Source organism: Schistosoma mansoni, chromosome W (assembly GCF_000237925.1).
Source record: "Schistosoma mansoni strain Puerto Rico chromosome W, complete genome".
NCBI lineage: Eukaryota > Metazoa > Platyhelminthes > Trematoda > Strigeidida > Schistosomatidae > Schistosoma > Schistosoma mansoni.
Window position 1 is genome coordinate 37972458 of NC_031502.1, and position 26537 is coordinate 37998994.

At 39.1% G+C, this 26537-nt stretch overlaps 1 protein-coding gene across 1 annotated transcript; it reads left to right on the forward strand.

Moving 5' to 3' along the window:
* Positions 1 to 280: 280 nt before the first annotated feature.
* Smp_157150 (hypothetical protein) lies at positions 281 to 26260 on the forward strand (the record flags this gene model as incomplete). Its single annotated transcript, XM_018789614.1, has 15 exons — positions 281 to 357; positions 395 to 491; positions 530 to 730; positions 769 to 1057; positions 1089 to 1141; positions 1175 to 1241; positions 6481 to 6819; positions 12333 to 12955; positions 13627 to 14351; positions 14480 to 14592; positions 14627 to 14709; positions 15428 to 15648; positions 16672 to 17242; positions 23524 to 23963; positions 25714 to 26260. The coding sequence occupies 15 exons, from the start codon at positions 281 to 283 to the stop codon at positions 25883 to 25885; spliced, it is 4071 nt and encodes a 1356-aa protein (XP_018655039.1). The 3' UTR covers positions 25886 to 26260.
* Positions 26261 to 26537: the final 277 nt, after the last annotated feature.

Sequence of the window (26537 nt, forward strand, 5' to 3'; positions counted from 1 at the left end):
ACCTCACACCCTTGCTCTGGAAATTTATTGAACCAGTCGAGCAAATTCATATACATAAGGCTGGCGAATTGCGTAATTGTGTGCAGACAGGCGTACACACTAATCCTCAACCGTCAATCTAGAGCTGCACACAATCCATTTATCATTTCGATATTTAAAAAATGTTAGGAATGGAACGTATTTTCCTGTTGGGGTGTGGACTCGTCTTCAGGCTCAATCCTAAATAACCTTCAAATAAACGTAGAACATGTCAAAAAACAAAAGTCGATTTTACTCCCTGATGAGTTCCCTTCCATTATGCATGAAGCCATATGAGCAGTTTATGCTAGAACTTCAAAAGCTCTCAAGGCATAACAGGTCTGTAGCAGGTTCAGTTTTATTTTATGTCTTCCAGACAAAATTCTGTCTTACAACCACCCTATCTTTTTGGACACTTAATTGATTTACAAAAACTGTACAACGAAGTTGCCCTGCGGGGTGGTCACAAGCAAGTAAGTTGGAAAACAATGATCTAGTGTTCTTGTTACAGGTTACTTTTTCCCACCTGTGGTTGGAGGTTTATTTAGCCTTAGGTCTGCCACCAGGTTGTGTAGATGCAGGCCATGGATTGCGCACTATCTATCAGAGGTATCTCGAGTTGTTCGAAAGAAACCAGCGAATGATGTCGAGAAGCACTTTCACAACCGATGAACAGGATATGGCTGTTACTCACTTTGACGGTGATGCTCAGGTTCGTTTTTATTATTACTGGAGATAAACTTTCTAAAGGATTTCGATCAGTTTCTAAAGTCGTCAAGACAAAACATTTATGGGGCTTCTGTTCGTTCTAATACTGAAGAGATACCCAATCACTTGAGGAAAAGTTGGAATTTGAGTATCGATTTAAAAGATGATTTTGAATACGTCTCATTAGAAAAATCATTATTGTCTGGGCTTCCTAATGAAATTGAACTTGCGTTAAACACAATCCTTCTTATGTCTTCTCAACCAAATGACTTCAGTATCAGTAAAAATCCTAGGCTTTTGGATGTTCTTTTATATACTGTTGGCATTTACGGTGAGTCCCAATCCTTAAACTCATTATATAGATCCATATTTTATTCCAGAACACGTCACGTGCCAATACAACAGATACCTCAATGTAAGTGCTCTATACTTTATTCATCAATTCTAGTTTTGGGAATCAAATATTGACAAAGAGAATGGACGGGTATTTCTTTCTCCCATCGCCTTTTACTCAAGTAAGTTGTCAAGTAAACCACTATACCTTGCTTTTCTGGCGTACTGCTGTTTAAGGTCTTAGGTCGTATCTAAAATCGTTTAGTTCATTATAATATAATAGGTGTTGTTTATCCATACAGAATCCAACTAGTTTTATCATCTTGTGCTTTTCTCCAATTCTAATCTTGCCTATGATCCTTCTCAATATTTCGAATATTCCATTAGATTGGGATAAAGTAATAATGGTAGTCTTGTTACGTAATTGAATGTCAGTCCCTTCATATTATGATGCTAAATAGTTATATATGACAGTCCTAATTCAATTTTTCGGTATCGTTTGCTGTCCTAAGTACCTCAAACCCAAACATAACCAATCCATTTTATCGTAAAAGGAACAAATTTAGTAAACCATGGGGGCCCTTTTGCATCATCCATTGATATCTGGATACCAAACCAATATGACTGACTGCATCGTGTGCTGGTGTTTTGCTATTTTCCGATGTTATCACTCTGTGTTCAGACCTTTCGATGAAGCTCCAAGATCTCTGATTTTGAGGTCTAAAGCGGCTAAGTACCATTACTGGGTTCTCTAACTTGCAATTTAGTATACGATCATGAATGTATTCGGAGAGTTGTAATCAGATTCGTACCATCCTCTACATTTTATCCAATCTGAACCATGAAGTGTTCCGTGTATTACTAGTATTCGTTTAACGTGTTTGAATTAGCTACAGTATTATTAGTTTACGATCATTCGTATATACTTCGGTTTGTGCACGTAATCTCATCCGACTGGTCACAATCACTGATTGTCCCAATATATAAGAAGGGGCCAGAATCATCCTGCGATAACCAAAAGGGATTAGTCTGACTAACATAGCATCTAAAATACTAGCCTCAATAATTATTGGGCGCCTAACTAAGACTCGTGAACTGCAAACACGAGAAAATCAGGCTGGTTTCAGACCTGGTCGTGGCTGCATCGACCACATATTCACTATTCGTGAGGTTTTAGAGCACAGACATGTTTATCGGCGTCCGACAATGATAGTTTTTCTTGATTTGAAAGCAGCATTTGACTCTGTAGACCGAGAGGCTCTGTGGCATTGTCTGTCACTGAAAGGTGTACATCAGAAGCACATAAACCTTGTGAAGGCTCTTCACTCGAACACTACCAGTCGAGTGAGAGCTTATGGCGAACTGTCATCTGATTTTACAACCTTAAGTGGTGTCCGTCAAGGCTGCACTATCTCCAATTTTGTTTAACTTCATTATAGACCTATTGCTGGAAATAACACTCGTCGACTGAATTCTCGGGCACTGATGTCCTACCAGGAGGTCCACTTACGCAGATGACATAGTCCTGTTTGGTGAAGACGCTGGCAGAATGCAGAGTCTTCTGTTAGCACTGAGTAATAATGCCAGGATGTTTGGGATGTGTTTCTCCCCCTCTAAATGTAAATTGTTACTTCAGGATTGGCCTGCGTCAACACCTGAACTAAGGATAGGGAGTGAAGTAGTCGAACGCGTCGACAACTTCACTTATCTTGGAAGTCTGATCAGCCCTAATGGGTTGGTGTCTGACGAAATCTCAGCACGGATTCAAAAAGCTCGTTTGGCTTTTGCCAACTTACGTCACCTATGGCGAAGACGAGATATCCGTCTGTCAATTAAGGGACGAGTATACTGCGCAGCAGTTCGCTCTGTTCTACTTTACGGCTGTGAAACATGGCCATTAAGAGTAGAAGACACTCGTAAGTTACTAGTATTTGACCACAGATGTCTTAGAAACATTGCTCTCATCTGCTGGGATCACCGGGTAAGTAATAGTGAGGTTAGACACAGGGTATTAGAGAATGATGATGAAACAGTTGATGAGGTTGTGAATCTTCGTCAACTGAGATGGTTGGGCCACGTGTTACGTTTGCCTGAACACCGATTACCACGACGCCCAATGCTGATTAGTATAGGGGGTGGTTAAAAGAGAGTTAAGGGTGGCCGAACCAAAACGTGGCATCAGAGTTTGAAGTCACTAACTTCTAGTCTGAGCCATGTTGGTAGTTGTAGACTACTTGGTTGGGGTCCGCGTGACTATCGTAACCAATGGTTGGAGACTCTAGGTGACATGGCTCAGAATCGATCACAATGGCGCAGGGGTATACACTCTTTATCTTCCCTTAAACATTGAGATTAAAATTGCTTCATAACTTTCTTCCTTCCTATACTATATCCTTATATACAACCTTTCTTTTACATATTAACACCACTAAATTAACTACTATGAATTTGTTGTTGATCTTGTTGTGTTAATGAGGTATGGCAACTTGGACCTATGCATATATGTGCTTGGTCCTACGTTGTAGCTGACTGATTGACTTATGCACCTTGCTAGCATCTACTCTGTTCATATAGGCTAATTCCATGATCTCGTATTTGGCAATATTGTAACTCAAGCAAGAAGTATTTTCTTACACACTCAGGTGTAACCCACACCTTTGAGTTCGCTAAATCTAATAATAGTACACAGCTGTCCACACCGAATGTAATGACACCAGAATAAACTGGCTAATCTGTTTTTAAAGTCAGGCGCTTGCTATATCATCATCCTCTCCATTGTTCTCGTTAGATTGTTTTTTTCATTACTTGTTACAGCTTTCCCTACCCGGTCTTGTTGGCTTAACCAACTGTTACTTAGGCATTTAAAAGCAATATCAAGTCAACGTTGCAGTGTCTGGAATAACTAACCATGGCAACTGATTACTTCTAGATAATGACTTTTGTAGTTCGTCCTCTCCTCTGATATAATTCTAGGTTGAATATAAACTTTGCTATTACTAAGTAACTTTAGTGTGATCGCTTTGATCCTACAGGTTATTCTGTCCGCACTCATACAGTAATTTCTCTCAGTCAGATAGATATTGCGTGTATGGCAAAGCCCTAGAAGCAATTATGCAGGCATGTTCGGGATGCGATTCTCCCCCTCGAAGTGCAAAATGTTACTTCAGGATCGGATTGCGTCGACACCTGAACTAATGGTAGGGAGTGAAGTAGTTGAGCGTGTTGACCACCTCACTCATCTTAGGATTCTCGTCAGTCCTTGTGGTCTGGTTTGTGACGAAATCTCAGCGAGAATACAGAAGGCTCGTCTAGCTTTTGTCAAATTTCGTCATTTATGGCGTAGGCGAGATATCCGTCTAGCAACCAAAGGACGGGTTTACTGTGCAGAAGTTCGTTCCATCCTACTTTACGGCAGTAAAACATGGCCGATAAGAGTAGAGGATATTCGTAGGCTACTAGTATTCTATCATAGGTGTCTTCGAAGCATTGCTTATATATTCTGGGACCACCGAGTAAGTAATGCAGTTGTTAGGAAACGGGTACTAGGTAAGGATGGCAAGTGGATTAATGAAGTAATGAAACTTCATCAGTTGAGATGGCTGGGACACTTGTTACGTATGCCCCGCCGTTCAATGTTTTATGGCGTAAGAGTAGGTTGGAGGAGAGCTAGGGTCGGCCAGACCAAAACGTGGCACAGTTCCATGAAGTCATTGACAAGTGGACTGAGCCTTGTTGGTAGGTGCAGACTACCTGGTTGGATCCGCGAGATGATATCAATCGATGATTAGAGACCTTGAATGACATAGCTCAAAATCGTTTGCAATGGCGAAGGTGCATCCACTCTTTGTGTTCTACCAAATCCTAATCTTCTGAACTCTTCATGTCCCTATCTTTTTTCTCTTTCCAAATTTGTTTCACTGGACTATATCCCTTGAATAACATCTTCAAACCCTAATCTTTCGGATTACTGCTTATACTTTTACTACCTCTACCACTATGGGATTTGAATTAACAACTGCATCTCTGTGTTAATGTGGTATGGTAACTCGAACTGATGTACGTACGTACGAAGTTCTATGTTATAACTGACTGATTGACTATATAGCATAGCCTAAACGTCATTCAATACAGGTTCTCAAACTTTGCATGATATATTGTAAAATGAATCTCCATAAATGTCAATGACTTTAACAAATACTGTAGATCTACCTTACCAACGGGTGTTTTTCAAATATTTTACGGATTCATCCTTACCTCTGCGAGCAACACGAAAGAACTAGTGTTGCTCTGTATCACCTCCATCGTTGGTGTCTTTGCTCTCAGACGATTTCACTACCTATCTTTAAACATCTCAATTAACATCATCCCAAAAATAATTTCCCACCGACAGTTCATGTGTGTGTGCAAATACTAAATACAAGAGATATATTTGAATCACAGATAAATAATCATAACTACCTATAAAACATTCCATCAACACCGTATGTCATTGAAAAGTTCGATCTAACCAATCTCTCCTCCCAGTCGTTAATCTAGACATCTGTAGAAATCATTCCCTTAAAGTAAAATCACATTTCTAGATAAGTATTGTACGTGGTTCGAAAGACGCTCATATAAATCATTCCCTGAAAAGTAAGCATGGTATCCAGCATTGCGTAAGGTGAATACTATTAAAAAAATGTACATCACTAAGAAGCACTACTCATCATTTCTTCTTGAAAAATATCTCACAATATCCTGCCATATAACCAAAATTTTTGAAGTAACAGAAGCTTCACATATGTGGTATACTTTCTGGACACTACGTTTGATGTAACACAGTATAACTCGATTGATCTATTAAAATACCGCTTCGGTAAATATGAGGCATCAATAATTATGTCTCTCTAGGTCTTTGTGAGAGTAGATATTTTACCAAAGCAGTATATACATGTTCTAAACATGTGAGATTTCGGATTTTTCTTAATTAATAATCAAATTTAACATTTTTGAACCACCAATTGTCAAGTTTTCTGTATTCTGATTAATTTCAACAAATTATTTGCAGAACATACACAAGACCTTCGTCTATGTATACATAAACAAGTGTACAAAGTTGAGTCATTCTGTGTCTTATATTGTAGTTCATTAGAATTATTTTACTACTAGTTCCTCACTATTATATGATGAAGTAACCGAAATAATAAAAATGCATAAAGTATCTAAAAACTTACATTGATACAAATGAGTGACTATCACATTTTCAGTTTTACTAAGTGTGTCATTTCGAATTATGTGCTGACGAAAATAAAAAATAGTCAATCGGTTAATGTTAATATTATGTGAAAGTGCCAGTATCTGTCCTTACCTATTTTTTGACTTTGTCATTTTAATTCTACATTCTTCACTGTACGTAACACTTTCTATTTTCCACTATTTTAGAAGAACTTCCTGAGATTACTTATGATGAATTTCGTTATCCTCCTGCCGTTCAAGAGATGATATACGGTGATGAAGAAGCTTTTCGTGTACAACTAGTCGCTACAGTGCTACGTAACTTAGCTGTAGATGATGGATTAAATGCTGTCATTATCGGACGAAATCCTCAAGCCTTGCGTTTTATTTTCTTATGTATATATTCCAAACACTCGTGTCTACATCAGCTTGGTTTAGAAATATTATCTTCATTGTATTTCCCAGTTCTTGGTTCACTTATACCTGCCCTCCATCGTTTGCTCACTACTTTGTTAGTTTGTCCTGATCGAATAGATCGCATTCGTGGTAAGTTGGTTATCAAATTCATCTGTTATCGAGAAACATGGCAAATACTTAAGTATCGACTCAACTAATATTGACACGAAAAGTAATTGAAATATTTTGTAATGAATTTATTAGTAATGTCGAGATTTTATGGAGTAGTAGCATCGCTCACAGTTTAATAGCGTGTTATTAATTATTACGTGGTTTGAAGTATTTCCTACTTCTGATTTATCAATTAACAGGATAAATCGACACTTGTGTTATCGCTAAAATAACTTATAGGTTGTAACTTTAAAATCTACTACCAACTTTATAGGTATCGTTACCAAAGTTTGACCTGATAATTTTGAATAAATTGAGCACTGGGTAGATTGTTGTAAATATATTAATTTACCTACTACCAACTTTCTTCAACTTTTAGACGTAGCAAATGCACTAAGAGTGGTTCCGATTGACTTACCAGGCTTTGATTTTTATAAAGCTAAAATGTATTCAGTTCTAACAACTCTCAGTTGCTTGCACAAATATCTAGGGCAGGATAGTTTGATCGATTTTGCCGGGGCAGCAGACTAGTTGAACTGCTCTCCGAAAAACTGTCCATCGTCCAAGCGCCGACAGATGTTAGTGATTGGTATCCCGTCCTTTTCACAGATTGCTTCGCTCACGCCAAACCTCTTGCTGCCAGTGGCTTAAATAAGTTGGAAGGGCTCCCGTCAGTTACCAGATAGAACTGCTGTTTCCAACTCATTGACACCCTCCGATCACCAGGCTTTTCGGTCCTTACTCAAGTTTTGCCCAATCTCATTTATTTATGTAAACACATAAACATTGGTACAAGGAGGCACTAAATAGATATATGCCACATAAATCATCCGACTTGTTTGAGGGCTGGAATATTGCCCGGATGTCCAAACCGAAGCAGGTGGTTTTCTTAGTGAGCCACACCCAGGGCCTTTGACCTAAAGGTCTAATTCACAAGTCAGTGGTGCAAAGTAAGGAGATGCAGTCCCATGGTAGCTGGTGACCAACAATGCGTTCATACACTATTTGTTTCCTTAGGATCCTGAAACCCACGTGCACCATGGGTTTAGAACCAGGGTTTTCCAACTCCCCTAGGTAAATCCTCCGTATCCACTAACCCTGTTAAAGCACCGGACATTCGCTTTTCATCCTCTCAATTTCGTAAAGAACACCCCCACCTCGAGAAGGCAGTGAGTAGGACCCGTGGCAGTAGTTGTATGCACGTGGTCATGTGAGAGCATTTGGAGAGAGAAAGAGCTGACTCCTCTCAACCGTACCAGGGTATTTGGGGGATAATTAACACAACTGAAAGGCAAACAAAAAATTGTTTACTTGTGACTCGGCTCTTTTTTTCGACTATGGGTCACGTAACACCAAACTATGTTGTGAATAATACACACCAGGTTTATGAGATTGTGATGGTGGTAAGTGATTATTGTAGTAATTGCGTATCAGAGCCCTAATCGATTGGATCCCCATTAACAGTCGGTTATGTGCTGTTAGATTAGAATGTTCCATCAAAGTGAGAAGAAATCGGAGTGAGAATCGGTGTCTTTTCGTCATCTCCGCCTATGCCCCGACAGATTGCAGCCCGGATGCAATCAAGGATGAGTTTTACCATCAGTTAACAGTTCTTCTCCAGAAAGCGCGTTCGACAGATATTGTAGTACTAGCCGGAGACTTGAATGCACAGGTCGGGCGTCTAGGCACAGAAGAGAGTCGTTTAGGTGGCCGATGGGGACTTGTTGGTCGCAGGACAGATAACGGGGACCGTTTGCTGCAACTGTGCACAGACCACAACCTGTTTCTGGCCAGCACTAACTTCCGGCACAGTCATCGCCGGTGTGCCACCTGGTGTCCTCCCTCTGCATCTCAAGTCTGGACTCAGATTGATCACATCGCGATCAGCTACCGCTGGCGTGGTTGTGTACAAGACTGCCGCTCCTTTTGGAGTACCTATCTGGAGTCTGATCATGCCCTGGTCTGCGCCAACCTCACCTTACTTTTCAGTGGCCGAAGGATTGACCACCATCGACGGATCGATGTTAGCAAACTGGCTGCAACTTCTGTTGCAAGTAAGTATCGAGCGGAGTTAGCCTCTAGGCTAGCTACCATCCCATCGAAAAGTATAGATGAGCATTGGTTGCATCTTCACGACGCCATGAAAATGGCGAGTAAAGCCGCTTGCGGCTTCGCGAGACGTCCCGCTTACAAGCACTGGGTTTCTTCTGGCTCCTTACAACTGATGGAAGCCCGTCGGTCTACTCCGGGTGACCGTGAGTATGACCACAAACGAAGGCTGTTACGTAATGCAATTGGGCAAAGCTTGCGTAAAACCCGAGAAGCCTGGTGGTCGGAGCGTGCTAATGAGATGGAAGCAGCAGCTACATCTGGTAACTGCCGGAAGCTCTTCCAACTCATCCGAGCCACTGGCAGCAAGAAGTCTGGTGTGAGTGAAACAATCTACGAGGATGATGGGATGCCAATCACTAACATCTCTCGACGTCTTGGATGATGGGCGGAATTTTTCGAAGGGCAGTTCAACTGGCCTGCTGCTCCGGCAACATCAACCAGTTTGTCCTGCCCCCCATGGCCGGTGACGACTGATCCACCAAACGAGGCGGAAGTCCGCAAGGAACTCCAACTCTTGAAACGTTACAAATCACCGGGCCCAGATGACTTACCTCCGGCTCTTTTTAAAGATGGTGGCGACTTTCTGACTAAGGAATTGACGGTGTTGTTTGCAAACGTTTGGGAGCAAGAAAGTGTTCCAACATCATGGAATGAGTCAATAGTCGTCCCTATCTTTAAAAAGGGTTCACGTTGTTCCTGTAACAACTATCGGGGGATAAGTCTACTTCCGATTGCGTCCAAACTATTGGCTTCTGTCATTCTTCGTAGGTTGTTTAAAACCCGAGAACGATTGACTCGCGAGGAGCAGGCTGGTTTTCGTTCTTCACCCTCCGCCAAATGTTAGAACACCGTCATACTTATCGCAGGCCAACAATCGTAGTGTTTCTTGATATCAGGGCTGCCTTCGATTCGTTGGACAGGACTGTTCTCTGGGATTGTCTATTGAAGAAGGGTGTGCCTGAGAAGTTCATTAACATCTTAAAGGCCCTGTATACGAACACCTCAGGCAGAGTGAGGGCATACAACCACCTTTCTCCCTTGTTCCATTCAAGCAGTGGGGTTAGACAGGATTGCCCAATCTCACTATTCCTCTTCAACGTTGCCATCGATGACATTCTGGAAACAGCTCTGATGGATGTAAGTAGTGGCGGTGTGGACCTGTTGCCTGGAGAACGACTTCTCGACCTTGAGTATGCGGATGATATTGTCTTACTGTGCGATAATGCCCAAGGCATGCAGTCCGCACTTAATCAGTTGGCAATCAGTGTCCGCAGGTACGGCATGTGCTTTGCACCCTCCAAGTGCAAGGTACTCCTACAAGACTGGCAGGATTCTCATCCTGTACTCACCCTGGATGGTGAGCAGATTGAAGTAGTTGAGAAGTTCGTGTATCTAGGTAGCTACATAAGTGCTGGTGGTGGCGTGAGTGATGAGATTGATACATATATAATGAAAGCCAGAGCGGCTTATGCCAATCTGGGCCATCTTTGGCGCCTTCGTGATGTTAGTTTGACTGTAAAAGGTCGGATTTACAACGCGTCAGTGAAAGCAGTTTTGCTCTATGCTTGTGAAACATGGCCTCTCCGAGTTGAGGATGTTAGACGTCTCTCTGTGTTCGATGATCGTTGTCTCCGATGGATTGCTGACATCCAGTGGCAACACCATGTTAGTAATGCAGAGGTTCGGCATCGTGTGTTTGGGTGCAGAGACGATAATTCAATTGATGTCACCATCTTGAAACATCGACTTCTGTGGCTTGAACTTGTTCTATGAATGTCGTCCCAGAGGCTTCCACGCCGTGCATTATTTGCCGACTCTGGGACTGGTTGGAAAAAGCGGAGAGGAGGTCAGTGTATGACATGGTGTCGTGGCATGAAAGAGAGCTGCAAAGGGCTAGCTTCTGTTGGTCCTTCACGACTCCCTGGCTGGGGTCCGAGAGATGGTGCAACACAGTGGCTAGAGACGTTATCAGATATGGCTCAGAATAGAAGCCAGTGGCGATCCTGCTGTAACCTTCTACTTTCTTCATAAAGAGCGGCTATAATTTTCCTAACTGAGAGAGCTCTTCTGGTTGTACATTTCAGTTCCCCCCATCATTACTCTTCTTTTTTTCTTTTTTTCCTTCCTTTATATATACGCATCTTCTTCTCCTCCCATTCTCATTATTTTGTGTGGCGCATATGTATCCGGTGCCCTTTGTACTAATATATATGTGATTAAATAAATAGTCAGAGCCCCTGGTATTGTGTAACACTTGAAAATTCACCATATCGCTTCTGACTTCAAAAACAAAAATCAACAACCCACGAAACTGACATCAATTATGATCCCTGCTGCAAGAAATCGCTCTCATTTGTAACCCAGAAACTTAAAATTTTCGGTCGTACTTCATTGTAAATGACAGTACATACCAAATTGCGTCAAATTAGGTCCTATTGGGATAATGTAGGTGTAAAATGTGCAGTACATAAAACTTCGTGTAAGTACTTATGTTCTACGATTTTGAAGTATCGTTGTCCAGGCTAAGTATGTTTAAGCACTGTTATCTATGGAGGATTGTTTAGACTCGAGGTCATTGTCATGTATACAACTCTAAGGAGAAACATCTATTCGGTCATTAGTGTAGACCATTCTTCAGTCAGTAAAGCCATCCAAAGTCCATGAATGCAACAATTTAGATAGCCTTCACGAATAAAGTTTCGTCAGATTTCATACCGAAAACTATTTGCTTCTATGACGAGTAATTAAGAGTGGGAATTTAGTTACTTTATGATATTACCTCATTGAATATAGGACAGTCAAACATCTGTAAGTTGATTCCCTAGGTGGTGCCTCTGGAATGAAGCAACTCAGTAACTTTAAATTTTATCATAAATAGACCAAATTTTAAAGCACCGGACTCCCTAATCTAGTACTTTTTTGTGTTCATTAGCAACGTATTATATATATATATATATATATATATATATATATTTATATATACCCAGTATCATTAAAACTGTGATTTGAAGTCAAACGATAACATGAGCGAAGTATACTTTTACAATTTTGCCTTTCTTACCTTTAATTTTGTTCTCCTGATCTTGTGTTTTTACTTGAACGTACCGCTGTTTGATTGTGTTTGCAATAGTTCTTTTCCGTATCCATCGAATTATTTATCTTTTTAAATTATGTTCCAACGTGATTCTAAAAACTATACACTCATAAAATCATATTTCACTCGCATTCAAGCTTATCGTATAGTCACTGGGCATCTTGTTATCATCGTAATTCATCCATTGTAGATTTTTCCTGTCAAACAATTCGGGACAGTTCCAAGTTTTTTTTTAGTTATCTTATTGATACAAGAAACTGAATAAAATAATTTTGACTTTTTTTAGGTTTACAGATTGTGAAAAACTTATGCTCAACGCCGCTTTTTGATGTAACCTACGACAACATTCCACCTGTAGGTACTAAAAAGGTTTCGCTAACCAGGACTGGTCGTAACATAGCATTTCTGACTTCATTGCCACCTGTTACATTCTCTTCTATTGCAAGCACTTTATGTTTGCGAGATTTGCATTTAGTAGTTCTTGCCATAGATACTATTCACAGTTTAACCTGCCTCGGTCCTACTTTGTGTGATCGTCTGCTTCAACAAGGACTACCACTCGAGGAGGATGCTCCCACTTCCTTAGAACTTCATATACCCCACCAGAACTCAAGCCTTCTTTCTTTACTTGTCGCTTTACTAAACTTGGAAGCTCAGGCCATGGGATCGGACAGTCTCATTCGCGTGCGTGTTATGCAAGCATTGGGTACAGAATCTACCAACACTAAGCCATGTGTTTCAAAGCCTTCATTTTCTACCGCTTCTCCCCTTTCAAAAACATCTACTGCCATTATGCAAACAACTTCAAATTCTTCATATATTCCTCCACAAAATTCCACAGTCACATCATCCACAAATTCGACAGTTCAGCTGCCAGTCTATTGTGCTCAGCCAAACCTAACTATATCGGTATGTTATCTTATCATTTATGTTTATGTATTGATCATCCTACTGTAATAAATGTCTCGAAAAAATAATTTCTATAAAGAAATGTTGTGTTACCATAAAAATATAAGTAGGTAGATAGTTATTTCAACCTAACATTCAACTATCCTATAAATTTATTTTAGGCTTAATTTTCTCGTGTATTTCCTCCTGTATACCGTTGCTTTGAAATGATGTACATTTACCATTTTGTTTAAAATGTATCGTTTGCCAATTTTATATTCACTGCAACTGACACTTTATGGACAACGTATCTTTGTTACTCGGATCTTGTTTGCAAAAGAAATGAGTGAATCCGGTTTTATTTTCATAGAGTCGAAATGTAGTTTCTACATGAATCTTTAATTCATAATTGTACTTGAAAACTTTCAATGATGTAAAGTTTAATTTTTTTTTCTATGACTAAATTTAATCATCCTTATTCACTACTAAAAGTCTACTCTGTTAATTCTCTAAATAACATACTGGAAAGATCTTCGTTTAAGATATAGATTACTTTTTATTGTATTCGTTGTTCAACATCCTAGATGTCAACTGTATGTAGTAAATGTTTATCTTCTTAAGTGATTTTTTCAACAAACCTTATTTACTATCATTCTAGTAGAATATATTTGTTTGTTTTTCATCATCGATAGCTGAATCATCCTTCGTGTTGCACAAGTTATCGTTTGAGTGTTTGTGACACATTACAAACTCCTACTGGAAAGACTTCAATTCCTACAGCACCAAGTTATTTTCCCCACAATCTCAGCGGGTGTAGTCCTCCTTCCACCAGTTCCAACTTTTTAGCCGCCAATCCATCGGTCAGTGGAATCCAAAGTACAGATTCTCCTCGTGTAAATAAACGTGATTTGCTAGTTAGAAATTGTCTTCCAGTCATTACTACTCCTAGAGTTAACCTTTCTGTGCGTGAATTTGGTACTGTTACATCTTCAACGCAACAGGGTCCAGGGTCTTCACCTACTAGCAAGCCAGGTTTATCTGTGATACAGTCTTCACATATAACATCAGCTATGAATTCTGCTACTGTGAATAATAGTATCTCATCTACAAATGATCTCATGAGTAAAGTGTGTTTACCTCAAAAGTTATCTACTATACCGGTACTCAACACACCTATTACTAACTCAGAAATTCAAAAACAAGTAAATCCGCCATCAAAACCCCTTGTTACTGAAAATGGTATACCTCAACTTGATAGACGTGAATTCATGTTTGAATGGCTTAAAAGTAATTATGCTGTACATAATCACTCTAGCATTCCGCGTATTCAAATATATAATGAATATCAAAAAGCACATCTACAACGATTCAAAAATATTGTTGCAATTTCACCTGTTGACTTTCATTCACAAATTAAGTAAGTAATCTGTTCAATTTAGATAAAACATTTTGTTTCACTAATGTACTTATTACTACATTATAATGCTTATTTGTCATTATTTTTACATCATTCGATCTTAGTTAATTTCTCTTCTTCTACTGTAGAACTATATTTCCTGGAGTAGGTCAGGTGAAAGTACAAGTACCCGGAGGAAGTGTAGAAATTCACTACAACAACTTAAAACATGTTAATGCTCCTGAACCTGAAAGTCAACAAGGTAAGTGATATGATCAATCCACATTATTTTTTAGGCATAAATGATATTATGGCATCTGTTTTAAGTCCCACCAAAATCGAATCTATGTGTCATGAATCACGTTCTCCAAAAGCCAAGGTTAGCTTTTTTTGTTTATCATTTAAGATATATTTTATCTTTTGTATCGTAATTGTTTCATGTTTGTTAAGAATTAAACTCTTAGTTATAGATATCCAATTAAAAACAGATCACTATCGCAACTTTTTCAAAGAGAGTTTAACGTTCCTCAAATGTTTATACTTCAACAGAATTCGAAGAAAATAAATGATATGTAAAGTATCTAGTTTACTCCTAACTTCTGGATTATAAAAATAAAATTGGGAAAGTTACTGAGATGTGGAATCTGGTATTCCAAATGTTTTTATCAGCTTATTGATTAAAGCCAGGTTTTATATGCTCCAGTTTAATAAAATATTCAAATTATTTGGAGAAGTTTAGGCTAATACCTCATATCTAACTTTAAAAACTGTTCTATAAAAACACTAAAATATCTAGTGTCCTGAAACGGTGATCTAATATTCAAAGCACTATAGGGCCAAGGATCTCAACTCCGCCACCTACTTCGACTTAGTCTATGGGGTAATATCACTAGTCCTTGAACAATAAGTATAGCTTAGAGCTACAAACACTTGGTTACCAAGTCTCATGTTATTCAATTGGCTACTGTTTTCCATTTATCAGTGTGTATCTGTGAAACAGTACGATCACATTCTGATAGAATCTCATGAATCAAAATAACGTTTGTTTTTTAGTCTGATGTACTAAATGATAACTTTTCATCTTTATACTTTTGTAGTCCCGTAAAAGACCGGCAACTGGAGCCTTTCTTCATCTTGCATCTCCTAAGCTGGCTTCAAAAAATGAGGATCTGCAAAACCAGGTACTTAAAAGTTCAAAAATTGATGTTTGTGAGTTGAATGGCCATCTTGAATCCCCTAAATTAACTAATGGACAGTTAGTTTGTCCTTTAAATGGTTTATCTCGTGATACCACAGATGTACTCAACATAACCACAAGGTAAGTTATCGAGAAATTATTATTATTATTATTATTATTTAAACACATAAACATTGGTACAAGGAGGCACTAAATAGATATATGCCACATAAATCATCCGACTTGTTTGAGGGCTGGAATATTGCCCGGATGTCCAAACCGAAGCAGGTGGTTTTCTTAGTGAGCCACACCCAGGGCCTTTGACCTAAAGGTCTAATTCACAAGTCAGTGGTGCAAAGTAAGGAGATGCAGTCCCATGGTAGCTGGTGACCAACAATGCGTTCATACACTATTTGTTTCCTTAGGATCCTGAAACCCACGTGCACCATGGGTTTAGAACCAGGGTTTTCTAACTCCCCTAGGTAAATCCTCCGTATCCACTAACCCTGTTAAAGCACCGGACATTCGCTTTTCATCCTCTCAATTTCGTAAAGAACACCCCCACCTCGAGAAGGCAGTGAGTAGGACTTCCGTGGCAGTAGTTGTATGCACGTGGTCATGTGAGAGCATTTGGAGAGAGAAAGAGCTGACTCCCCTCACCCTCAACAATTCCAGGGCATTTTAGGGCATATCGAGAAATAAAGTTTCCATATTTTTTTGATTGACTGCTTATCAAGAATATGTAAAATCGTATGCATCTGTGCACTAGTCTCGTTTTTTGCACTTTTTGAAAGGGAAAAGATAAGGTCCTCCTTTTCAGTTCCTACTTCTTATGATATCTGAGTATTCTATGTGTTCTGTACCGTATTTTATAGAAGTTACTCAAGTGGTTGTAAATACATCTAGTTAGATTCTCATGTCCATAATATAAGGGCACATGACATGACATTTTCAAACGTTTTAGCCGAAGCTGTTAGATTACTTGCGAATACACTACTTCCAAATATTCCTCCTAATTTAAACACAGAAAGAATATATGCTTCCTTATCTTTATTTATAAATTTCCTGAAAACATGATGCGAAATTTTGCACTCTAATGTACTACATTTCCAATCCTACACATCTATGTATATATATCCTTTTAACCGATTTCCTTTGTCCTAGGATTCATAATGGATCACCTGTCAGGAAGCTGAATGCTTCATTAAATGCAAATGAAGATTGCTGTGTTCAAAAGAAAAGTACAACGCCTGTTCGAGCAACAGCAGTGGTATCCTTACCCGACTCTAAGATTATGGTCGTCCCTGTTTTTACCGCTCTTGATATGGGCCATAATTTGACTCTCAAGGGAACCTCAACTGGCGAGGTCCCCATGATGATCAAAATGCAAACCTCTGAGAACCATGAAATTAATAAAACTAGCAACACTATTCCGATTTGTTCTAACTTTGATTATGCTACAACTATTTCTAAAACTAAAGTCAATGTCATCACGTCTTCGTTGACACTGAACAGCATATCATCTACTCCATCAGATCGTGGCTGCAAACTCGCAAAGCAATTAGATGACTCAATTATTTCAGAAAACTATACAAACGAGATTTCCACTGACCATGGTAAATGTGCACAATTATTCTGTATGTGGAATACGTGTATGCAAGCATTTTCAGAGTCTGTCGAACTTTACAGACACTTTCAAAATGTTCATTATAAATTTATTCAGGATTCAGGTCAAGTAAGTCCTTGAGTCCCTAGATGATCGTTAACATGTTGTTATCACACATTACTTTGTGTTGTTTTAATATATCTGACGTCTCATCCTTCATTTGAACATATCTCGAGCCGGAGTACTGTGAATTAAGATAAATTCACGCTTTTTGTTAGTCATAAACCTTGTAGAACCTGACACAAGTGCATCGATCCGAGTTGCCACAGCACATCGACATAGTAAAAAGCCAGATTGGTAGCAATAGTTATAGTATCAGTGTTAGTAGAAACATTTAATCAAATAAAAAGTGATTAGAGAAGTATTCATCCACGAAATAAAAAATTCCTAAAATAATTAAGAATACAAGGGGAGAAAACGTAAATTCATCTGCGCCGTGGCGAACAATTCGAAGACTTCACTGAATGTCTTTAACTACTGGTTACGATAATCGCGCGAACCACAACAAGGTAATTTGCGCCTACCTACATGATTTACTTCAACGACCGGTGACTCCGTTGTTTAATATGACATTTTAATTCAACCTCCCCTAGTTTTATTTCAATCTACTATATACCAGCCATCATCGAGTGTCTATGTAGGCGGTGGTTAGACATGCGTAATACATCTCCCAGTCACATCTGTTGGTGGAAGTTCACTACTTTATCGGTTGACTTACTATTCTAACCGAGTGCCCTGGCTCCAACATCCTCATACCTTACTCAGTAGTCACAACATACTGGTCCAATGCCTTGAAGGCATCTATCATCAAATACTAGTAACCTACAAATATCCTCTATTTGTAGAGGCCACATATCACAAATATAAAGTTGAGCCAACTGCTGCACAATATGCTCGTCCTTTGTTTGGTAGACGGATATCTCGCCTACGCTACGGGTGGCGCAAGTTGACAAAGTCAGTCAATGTTTCTGAATCTGTCCTAAAATTTCATCAGACACCAACCCATTTGGCCTAATAAGACCTCCAATACAAGTGAAGTGGTCGATACGCTCAACTTCTTCACTTTCTATAATTAGTTCAGACGTTGACAGACTAGTCCTGAAGATGCATTTTGCATTTTGAGGGAGAAAATTACATTGTAATCATCCTTGTACTGTTCCTCAAAATGATTCGAAAATTGTATTTTGCTGACGTCTTCATCAAACCCGGCTATGTAATCTGCGTATTGTAAGTCAACAAATGAATCTCCTGTTAGGTAATCAATCCCTGGAAAGTCATGCTATAAGAGCGTTTTCTCTGAAAGGATATATACGACAAAGTTACGTAAAACGGTTGGAGGTCGACAATCTTGACGAACACTTTGTATCTTAGTGGGAATATGTAATTCATTCTATTCGTTAAGTATCGATTTATCCACCATAATATGTCTAAAGGTTTTTGTTTACAGGAAAACTCTTTCAGTCAGTCAGCTACAAAGTAGGACCAGGCACATATATGCATCGATCCAAGTTGCCGCTCCTCATTAGCACGAAAAGATCAACACAAAATTCATAGAAGTAGGTACTTCAATGGTAGTAATATATAAAAGAAAGATTCTGTATAAGGATATAGTACAGGAGAAGGAACTAATTAGTAGAAAGTAAGGTGTAAAGTAATTTTAATCTCACGGATTAAGGGAAGACAGAACTGTCTATGTGTGACCTCAGTTGTTCCTGGAATCTACTTTTGGCTTTCTCGTCAATGGTTTTAACTCTAATGGGTATTAATGTGGTTAGTCTGTGTCCAGTGAGGTGCAAGCAAATGCGTGCTCGTATTAGAGCATGATCAGAGGCTAAACATGTATTGTAGAATGAGCTGCAGTTTCATATTGGGCTTCTCCAACGGACACGGAAAGTCCACCTAGGGGAGTTGGAAAACCCTAATTCCAAACCAATGGTGCACATGGGCTCCAGTATCCTGAGGGAACAAATGGCGTATGAATCAGTCGTTGGTCACCGGCTACCATGGGATTGCATCTCCTCACAATGTGGATCAGCTCTTTAGATCGAAGGCTCCGGTTGTGGTTCCCTACGAAAACCATCTGCTTCAGTCTGGGTACCTGGGCAGTATCACAGCCCTTACACAAATCTCATTTGATTTGTGTGACCCATATGTATCTGGTGCCCCTTTGTACCAATGTTTATGTGTTTAAATAAATAAATCTCCAACGATGACTGATGGTAATGTGGTCTAACCGAGTCCATCGTTGGTTCGGTGCAAGTGGTCTACATATTAAACGATGTCTCTTTTTATGCTTAAAGTCAGTGCTTGTTAGAAATAAACGATTGTCTGAGCACAGTTGCAATATCATTATCTGTTCGCTGAGCTAGAATAACAAAATACTCACCCATATGTCTCTCTGTTTGGCTTAAGCTACCTATTTGGGTATTAAAAACATCGACTACGAGTGCTATGTTTGAGTGTTTAGCTTCTTGAAGAAGGCTTTCTGTTAAATTCATCTTTCAATTCATCCGGACTGCAATCAGTGGGAGCGTAGGCAGAAACGACGAAAAGGAGAAGACGTATGTCCCTATCCTTCCGAGTTCTTACGGGGTTGTTTAGCCGAGCAGCATATAGGCGACTGTCAACAGGAATCCATTCTAATAGTGCTTGTTCTGCCTTCGTACTGAGTTTCATGTCTACACGCGCCAGTCCACGAGAGCTATCCATCAGGTTGCCAGATAAACGGCTCTCCGTTTTGGCGAGGTGTGGTCAAGCGAATGGCCACCCTTAGATACTGTATGTATGTTTCGGAGACACAGCTTACATGAATGGTACGAGACTAGGGTTTTAGCGAGTAAGACCAGCTGGCCGATTTAACATAAGGTACGTATGTCTAAGGCTTCTATGTGTAGTTTTGAGCAAGGTTTCATTAGACCTCGGACAGTATTTCGTGCACTGGAATCGTTGGTCATGGTGACACTTCAAGAAAAAGTTGAAATTCGAAAAAGGAGAAATAACAGGAATTGAAGAGGAAAACTGATTATGAATACAGTGATCTTGAGTGCTATTAGAGGTATGAGGGCGGTTATCTCTTCCCTGTTTCTCATATATATATATATATATATATATATATACTTACGCCTGTTACTCCCAATGCAGCATATGCCGCCGACCAGCTTTCTCCAACCCACTCTGTCCTGGGCCTTCTTTTCTAGTTCTATCCATTTTTCGTTCATTCTTCTCATGTCCGTCTCTATTTCTCGGCGTAATGTGTTCTTTGGTCTTCATTTTCTCCTTTGGCCTTAAGGATTCCATGTGAGGGCTTGTCTTTTGACGCAGTTGGGTGATTTCCTCAATGTGTGCCCAATCCACTTCCAGCGCTTCTTCCTCCGCCGGAATCTGGTTTGTTGTCTCCCACAGTAACTTCTTGCTGATAGTGTCTGGCCATCGAATCCGAAGTATCTTGCGTAGACAATTGTTAATAAACACTTGTATCTTCTGAATAATGGCTTTCGTAGTTCTCCACGTCTCCGCCCCATACAGTAGTACTGTCTAGACATTTGCATTGAAAATTCTAACCTTGGTGTTGGTTGACAATTGTTTTGAGTTCCAGATGTTTTTCAGTTGTAAATATGCTGCTCTTGCTTTGCCGATCCGCTCCTTCACATCTGCATCTGATCCACCGTGTTCATCGATGATACTGTCCAGATATGTAAAGGTTTCCACATCCTCCAAAGCTTCTCCGTCAAGTGTAATTTGATTGGTGCATGTTGTATTGTATCGGAGAGTCTCGCTTTTCCCTTTGTTTACATTGAGACCTACTGCTGCTGAGGCTGCTGCTACACTGGTCGTCTTCTCCTGCATTTGTTGTTGCGTTTGTGATGGGAGAGCCAGATCATCTGCGAAGTCTAAATCGTCCAACTGCATCCTACCTGTCCACTGTATCCCGTACTTTCCTCCAGATGTTGACGTCTTGATGATCCAGTCGATCACCAGGAGAAAGAGAAAGGGTGAGAGTAAGCAACCTTGCCTAACACCGGTCTTTACCTCGAATGAGTCGGTGAGTTGTTCTCCGTGGACGATTGGGCAGTTTAGTCCATCATAGGAGTTCCGTATGATATTGACTATCTTCTCAGGCACTCCGTAGTGTCGAAGAAGCCTCCATAGTGTTGTCCTGTACACGCTATCAAATGCCTTCTCGTAGTCAATGAAGTTGATATAGAGTGATGAATTCCATTCGATTGATTGTTCCACAATGATACGTAGAGTTGCGATTTGGTCTGTGCACGATCGATCCTTACGAAATCCAGCTTGTTGATCTCGAAGTTGGGCGTCTACGGAATCCTTCATCCTGTTTAACAATACTCTGTTGAAGACTTTTCCTGGTATTGAGAGAAGAGTGATGCCCCTGTAGTTGTCGCACTTGCTTAGATCGCCTTTCTTTGGTATCTTGATCAGAAGTCCTTTTTTCCAGTCTATTGGTTCTTGTTCTTCGTCCCAAATCTTACTGAAGAGGATGTGGAGTATCTTTGCAGTTGCTGCTACATTTGCTTTCAGTGCCTCTGCCGGGATGTTGTCTGGTCCCGCTGCTTTGCCGCTCTTGATTTGTCTAATGGCCATGCTGATCTCTTCAATTGTTGGTGGGCCAACATCGATCGGGAGGTCTGTGGGTGCTGTTTCGATGTTGGGTGGGTTCAGTGGAGCTGGTCGATTCAAGAGTTCTTTGAAGTGTTCTACCCACCCTTTTCGTTGTTCTTCAATGTCGGTGATTACTTTGCCTTCCTTGCTTTTCACTGGTCTTTCTGGCTTACGGTAATTTCCAGCAAGTTTCTTTGTTGAATCATACATTTGTCTTATGTTTCCCTCTCTTGCAGCCTTTTCCGCTGTCATTGCTAAATCGTCCGCATATTTACGTTTGTCGGTTCTGATGCTCCTCTTCACTTGCTTGTTTGTCTCTGTGTATTCGGCTTGTGCGTTGGCTTTTTCTGCTCTTGTTCGGCTGATATTTATTGCTACCTTCTTGTTCCTCCTTTCTTCAATCTTATCCAGTGTATCAACAGTGATCCATTCCTTGTGGTGGTGCTTCTTTTGGCCCAGAACCTCCTGACATGTTGAAACGATTGCCTCTTTAATACCTTTCCAGTTGCTCTCCATTGAGTAGATCATGAAAGGCCTGGAACCTATTGCTGAGGGCTATGTTGAATTTGTTGAGTTTGTCAGCATCTCGAAGAAAGGCCGTATTAAACTTTTGTGACGTTGTCCGCGCCGTTGTCCAGTGCTTCTTGAGTTTTAGTTTCATCTTGGCGACCAGCAAATGATGATCGGATGCTATATCAGCTCCTCTTCTGGTTCTCACATCCATCGTCCTCCTGAACTTTTTGTTGATGCAGATATGGTCGATTTGATTTTGTGTAGTGTGATCCGGTGAAATCCAAGTGGCTTTGTGTATGTTTTTGTGTGGGAATATGGTGCCACCTATGACCAGTTTATTGAAGGCACATAGGTTTGCAAATCTCTCACCATTTTCGTTCTTTTCTCCCAGTCCATGTCGTCCCACGACGTCTTCGTATCCAGTGTTGTCCTTTCCAACCTCGGCATTGAAATCTCCCATCAGAATGGTCAGGTCCTTGGTTGGGCACTTCTCGAAGATCGACTGCAGCCTATCGTAGAATTGGTCTTTAGCGTCTTCATCGTAGTCGTTGGTAGGCGCATAGCATTGGATGACGTTCATTGTAATGCCCTCTCTCTTTGTTTTGAAGGAGGCTCTGATGATCCTTGGTCTATAAGATTCTCATCCTATAAGTGCATTTTGTGCTTTTCTGGATAGCATCAATGCCACTCCTTGTGTATGTGGGGCATTTTCTTCTTCATGGCCGGAGTATAACAGAAGCTCCCCTGAAGCTGGTCGTTGTTGTCCAATCAGCGTCCAATGTGTTTCACTGATCCCAAGCACCCTCAGGTTGTATTTCCTCATTTCTGCAGCAATTTGGAAGACTTTTCCGGTCTCTCACATTGTCCGGACATTCCATGTACCTATAAAAATTGTTGCTCTGGTTGTTAGAAGGTGCATCAGCCTCATGACTTCCGAAGGGACTCGGCTTTCATCATGAGACGTCATAATTATTCCTTCTACTCCCAGGGCAGAGTTTAAATGGTTTGAATAATTTTTTCTGGTTAGCGTTTTTTAGCGAGTTGGTTTTCTACGGGATGGGGTCGCTAACCCCATGCCCAACCCTCCTCCTTTACCCGGACTTGGGACCGGCAGTAACCCCCGGAGGAGCTACAGGCGGAGTTATATATATATATATATAGAGAGAGAGAGAGAGAGAAAATCACTGACAATTTTATTTTGTTTTTCCTTTTTACAGATAGAATGTGTTTGGGGGAACTGTTCTGAAGTAATATCTGGTCCCAGTTTTGATATACTGATGGATCATTTACGTGCTAAACACAACCTTCAATTACCTTATATTATGGAATCTCCACCGAACGGTCCATCAAATATTGATAATGTTATATCGTCTGCGGTTAATACTAATCAACCGATTTATTCCCCAATGAATTTCGAAACAGCTGCAGAAAAACATTCAAGTCATTCTTCATGTCAAATCGAAAAGCCGTTCGTGTATGATGAATTACAATTGTCGAATATTCTATCAGAAGAGTGTCGTAGAGCTTTGACAGGAGGGATTCCTAATCCACCTTTCGCACCTACACCAGTTCATGAAGGACCTGTAACTAAGCACCTCCGACTTACTGCGGCTTTAGCTTTGAGAAACTTATTACAATATAGTGATGTTGCACGACGGTACGTAGTTTTAACAAAATGCTTTCTGTCATTCACTGTAGTAAAAAGAGATATGTCGTATTGCTACATATTCATGTATCGAATGTTCGGTGATAATATATATTAGTAATCAATTAGTATTCCTTTTATGTGAAGCAAAGTTTAGTTGTAGTGTGTCAGAGTATAAAGTGAATTTTCATGTATAAAATTTATAACATTTGTGTTAGGTGATCGAAACTAGTTGATTGGAAACCGTGAACCTAGACTTTGTACTAGTTGGCACACATCAAGACGTATCTACAATCTTGGAAGAATTATTACATTTTGTAGAATCGCATCATGCAGCTTAACTACTGCTAAATTGTTCACTTATTCTCGATCTTGCCTATAAATATGGTAGTTTGTAGCGTTATTTGTGTAAACTATTTGTATAAGCTACACATATATCCTGTCCCTTAATGTCGCCTCTTTTACAAATATTGGTTCCTTGATTTATCAGGATTATTTCTTTAACTAGTATGGTATTTACTGGTCTATATAGAGTCCATTTTCACTTTTCTACACTTTCTAAAAAGTTATTTGACTTTAAAGAAAATAACTACGTAAGAAGTATGTATATATATATATATATATATATATATATATATATATATATATATAATCATTCCTTCTAAGTGTTTAAAGGAGAAAAATAAACTTCTCTTCAATCATTTACCAAATAAAACCATCGATATTAGTTGTGTTTTACAGGGTGTATTTTATCACTTGTACAGTTGTCGTTAATCATCCATGTCTTATAATTTTATTTCTATTTTCTCTCATGTTTCGTTTGGTGTAACATGTTTTTATAATTCGGTATGAATCACACCAGCCAAATATTTTGTCAACAAAAGCACACATTTCGGATCAAAAAATTATTACTTGTTTACTGTAATTTGTAATAAATTTAATACTATAAACCTTCAATGGTCCAATAAGCATGAATATCTTCTACACTCAATCAGTGTTTTAGATGTCATTAGGATGTAGGTTGAAATTCCACTCCTCCTAATTCGTTTCGACAACAATTTATCCTTTGTAAATGATCCGTCAACCAAAATTTGTGAGTCAAAGGCTGTCTTGCAACCTCGTATATTTTACATTAAGTGTTCAATATATCTTAATTTGAACGGTTTTCTCATAAAGTAACAAAAAGGAAACTCACTATTAACATACACTCATCTCTTACAGATGTGTGGAGATGGCAATTCATTTGATAAGACTAAAGCATATACCAGCTGCTCCCTAATCATATACACTAGGTTCTTTAGCATTCAGTAGGTTGGAAAAAGACTGAATTACGTTTCAGCTCATATCTTTGTACGATTATCGTAATATTTAGTTTGGAGACTTTCTCCGCAATGTTATTCGTTCTTTTCGATTTATATTCTATAGTTTACTTGTTTCACGGTATTAAATTTTATTTCGACTCTCTTACTTTTAACTTCCTTAATTGATGTTCATTAATAGCACATTGGACTAATTAATATTTGTCCCAGATCCCAACTTATCTATGATTGGTTAGATAAATGTAAAAACTATGTGAAACATCTTTTTACTGCATACTTTTCAGTAATTGTTTATCTGATATCAAGTTGTGATATAAATTACTATTAAATAAAGTAGATTAATCATTACTTTTTCGTAGTTAGTATTATTATTTGTTTTTTTTTGTTCATTTGTGTAGTTTTGATTGACTCAATGTTTATATTTTACTGTATTTTAATTTTAGTTATATAAGTTCTTGCGAGAATCTTTTATGTGATTTAGCCTTTGCTAATCTTGAATCTTCTCCGACAATTTTTGAGTGCCTCACCCTATTATCCAGTCCATTTGATGAAAATACACCAACAACATCAACGTCGACAACTCAGTACTGTGTAGATGAGAAGCATATTTTCTGAATATCACTAAAACAAAATTAATCTCGCATTTAATCAATGACAGTAACAACTACCAATACACAAAAAATAGTACAAACTCAACTTTTTTAATACATAATAATTGTTTCATTTATACAATGCTCAAGTTTTATTCTGTTTATTTCAAATTAACAACCGGTTCAACTAAATTCATGCAATTATATTTTCAAATTTTATCAATAAGTAACTATTCCGTTATACAAAAGTGTATGCTTGATTGTACACTCTGTGCATAATCTTTTAATTTTCAGCTAATGTTGTATTTGATGACAAGTGCCAGAGGCTCCTTATGTGAATATTTTTATCTCTCTTTTCTTCATAATCCTATTTTCTATGAACAGCTGGTACTCTCCCTTCCTCTTTCTCTCAATATGTCGCTTTGTATCCTTATTTTCTTGGCAATTTTAGCCCGTTTCTCATTGTGCTCATGTATATCAATATAAATAACTTACCGAATACTTTCTTTTTTATTCTTTTCTTATCAGTTATTACTATTATTGTTACTTCAAGTAGGCGATATATTTATTATCTGCTGTACTGTGATGGGCTTGTGTTTCTATAATGATAATACAATCATTACTATTACCATTATTATCAATAATGTTATTTTACCACACCACCCATATTATATATA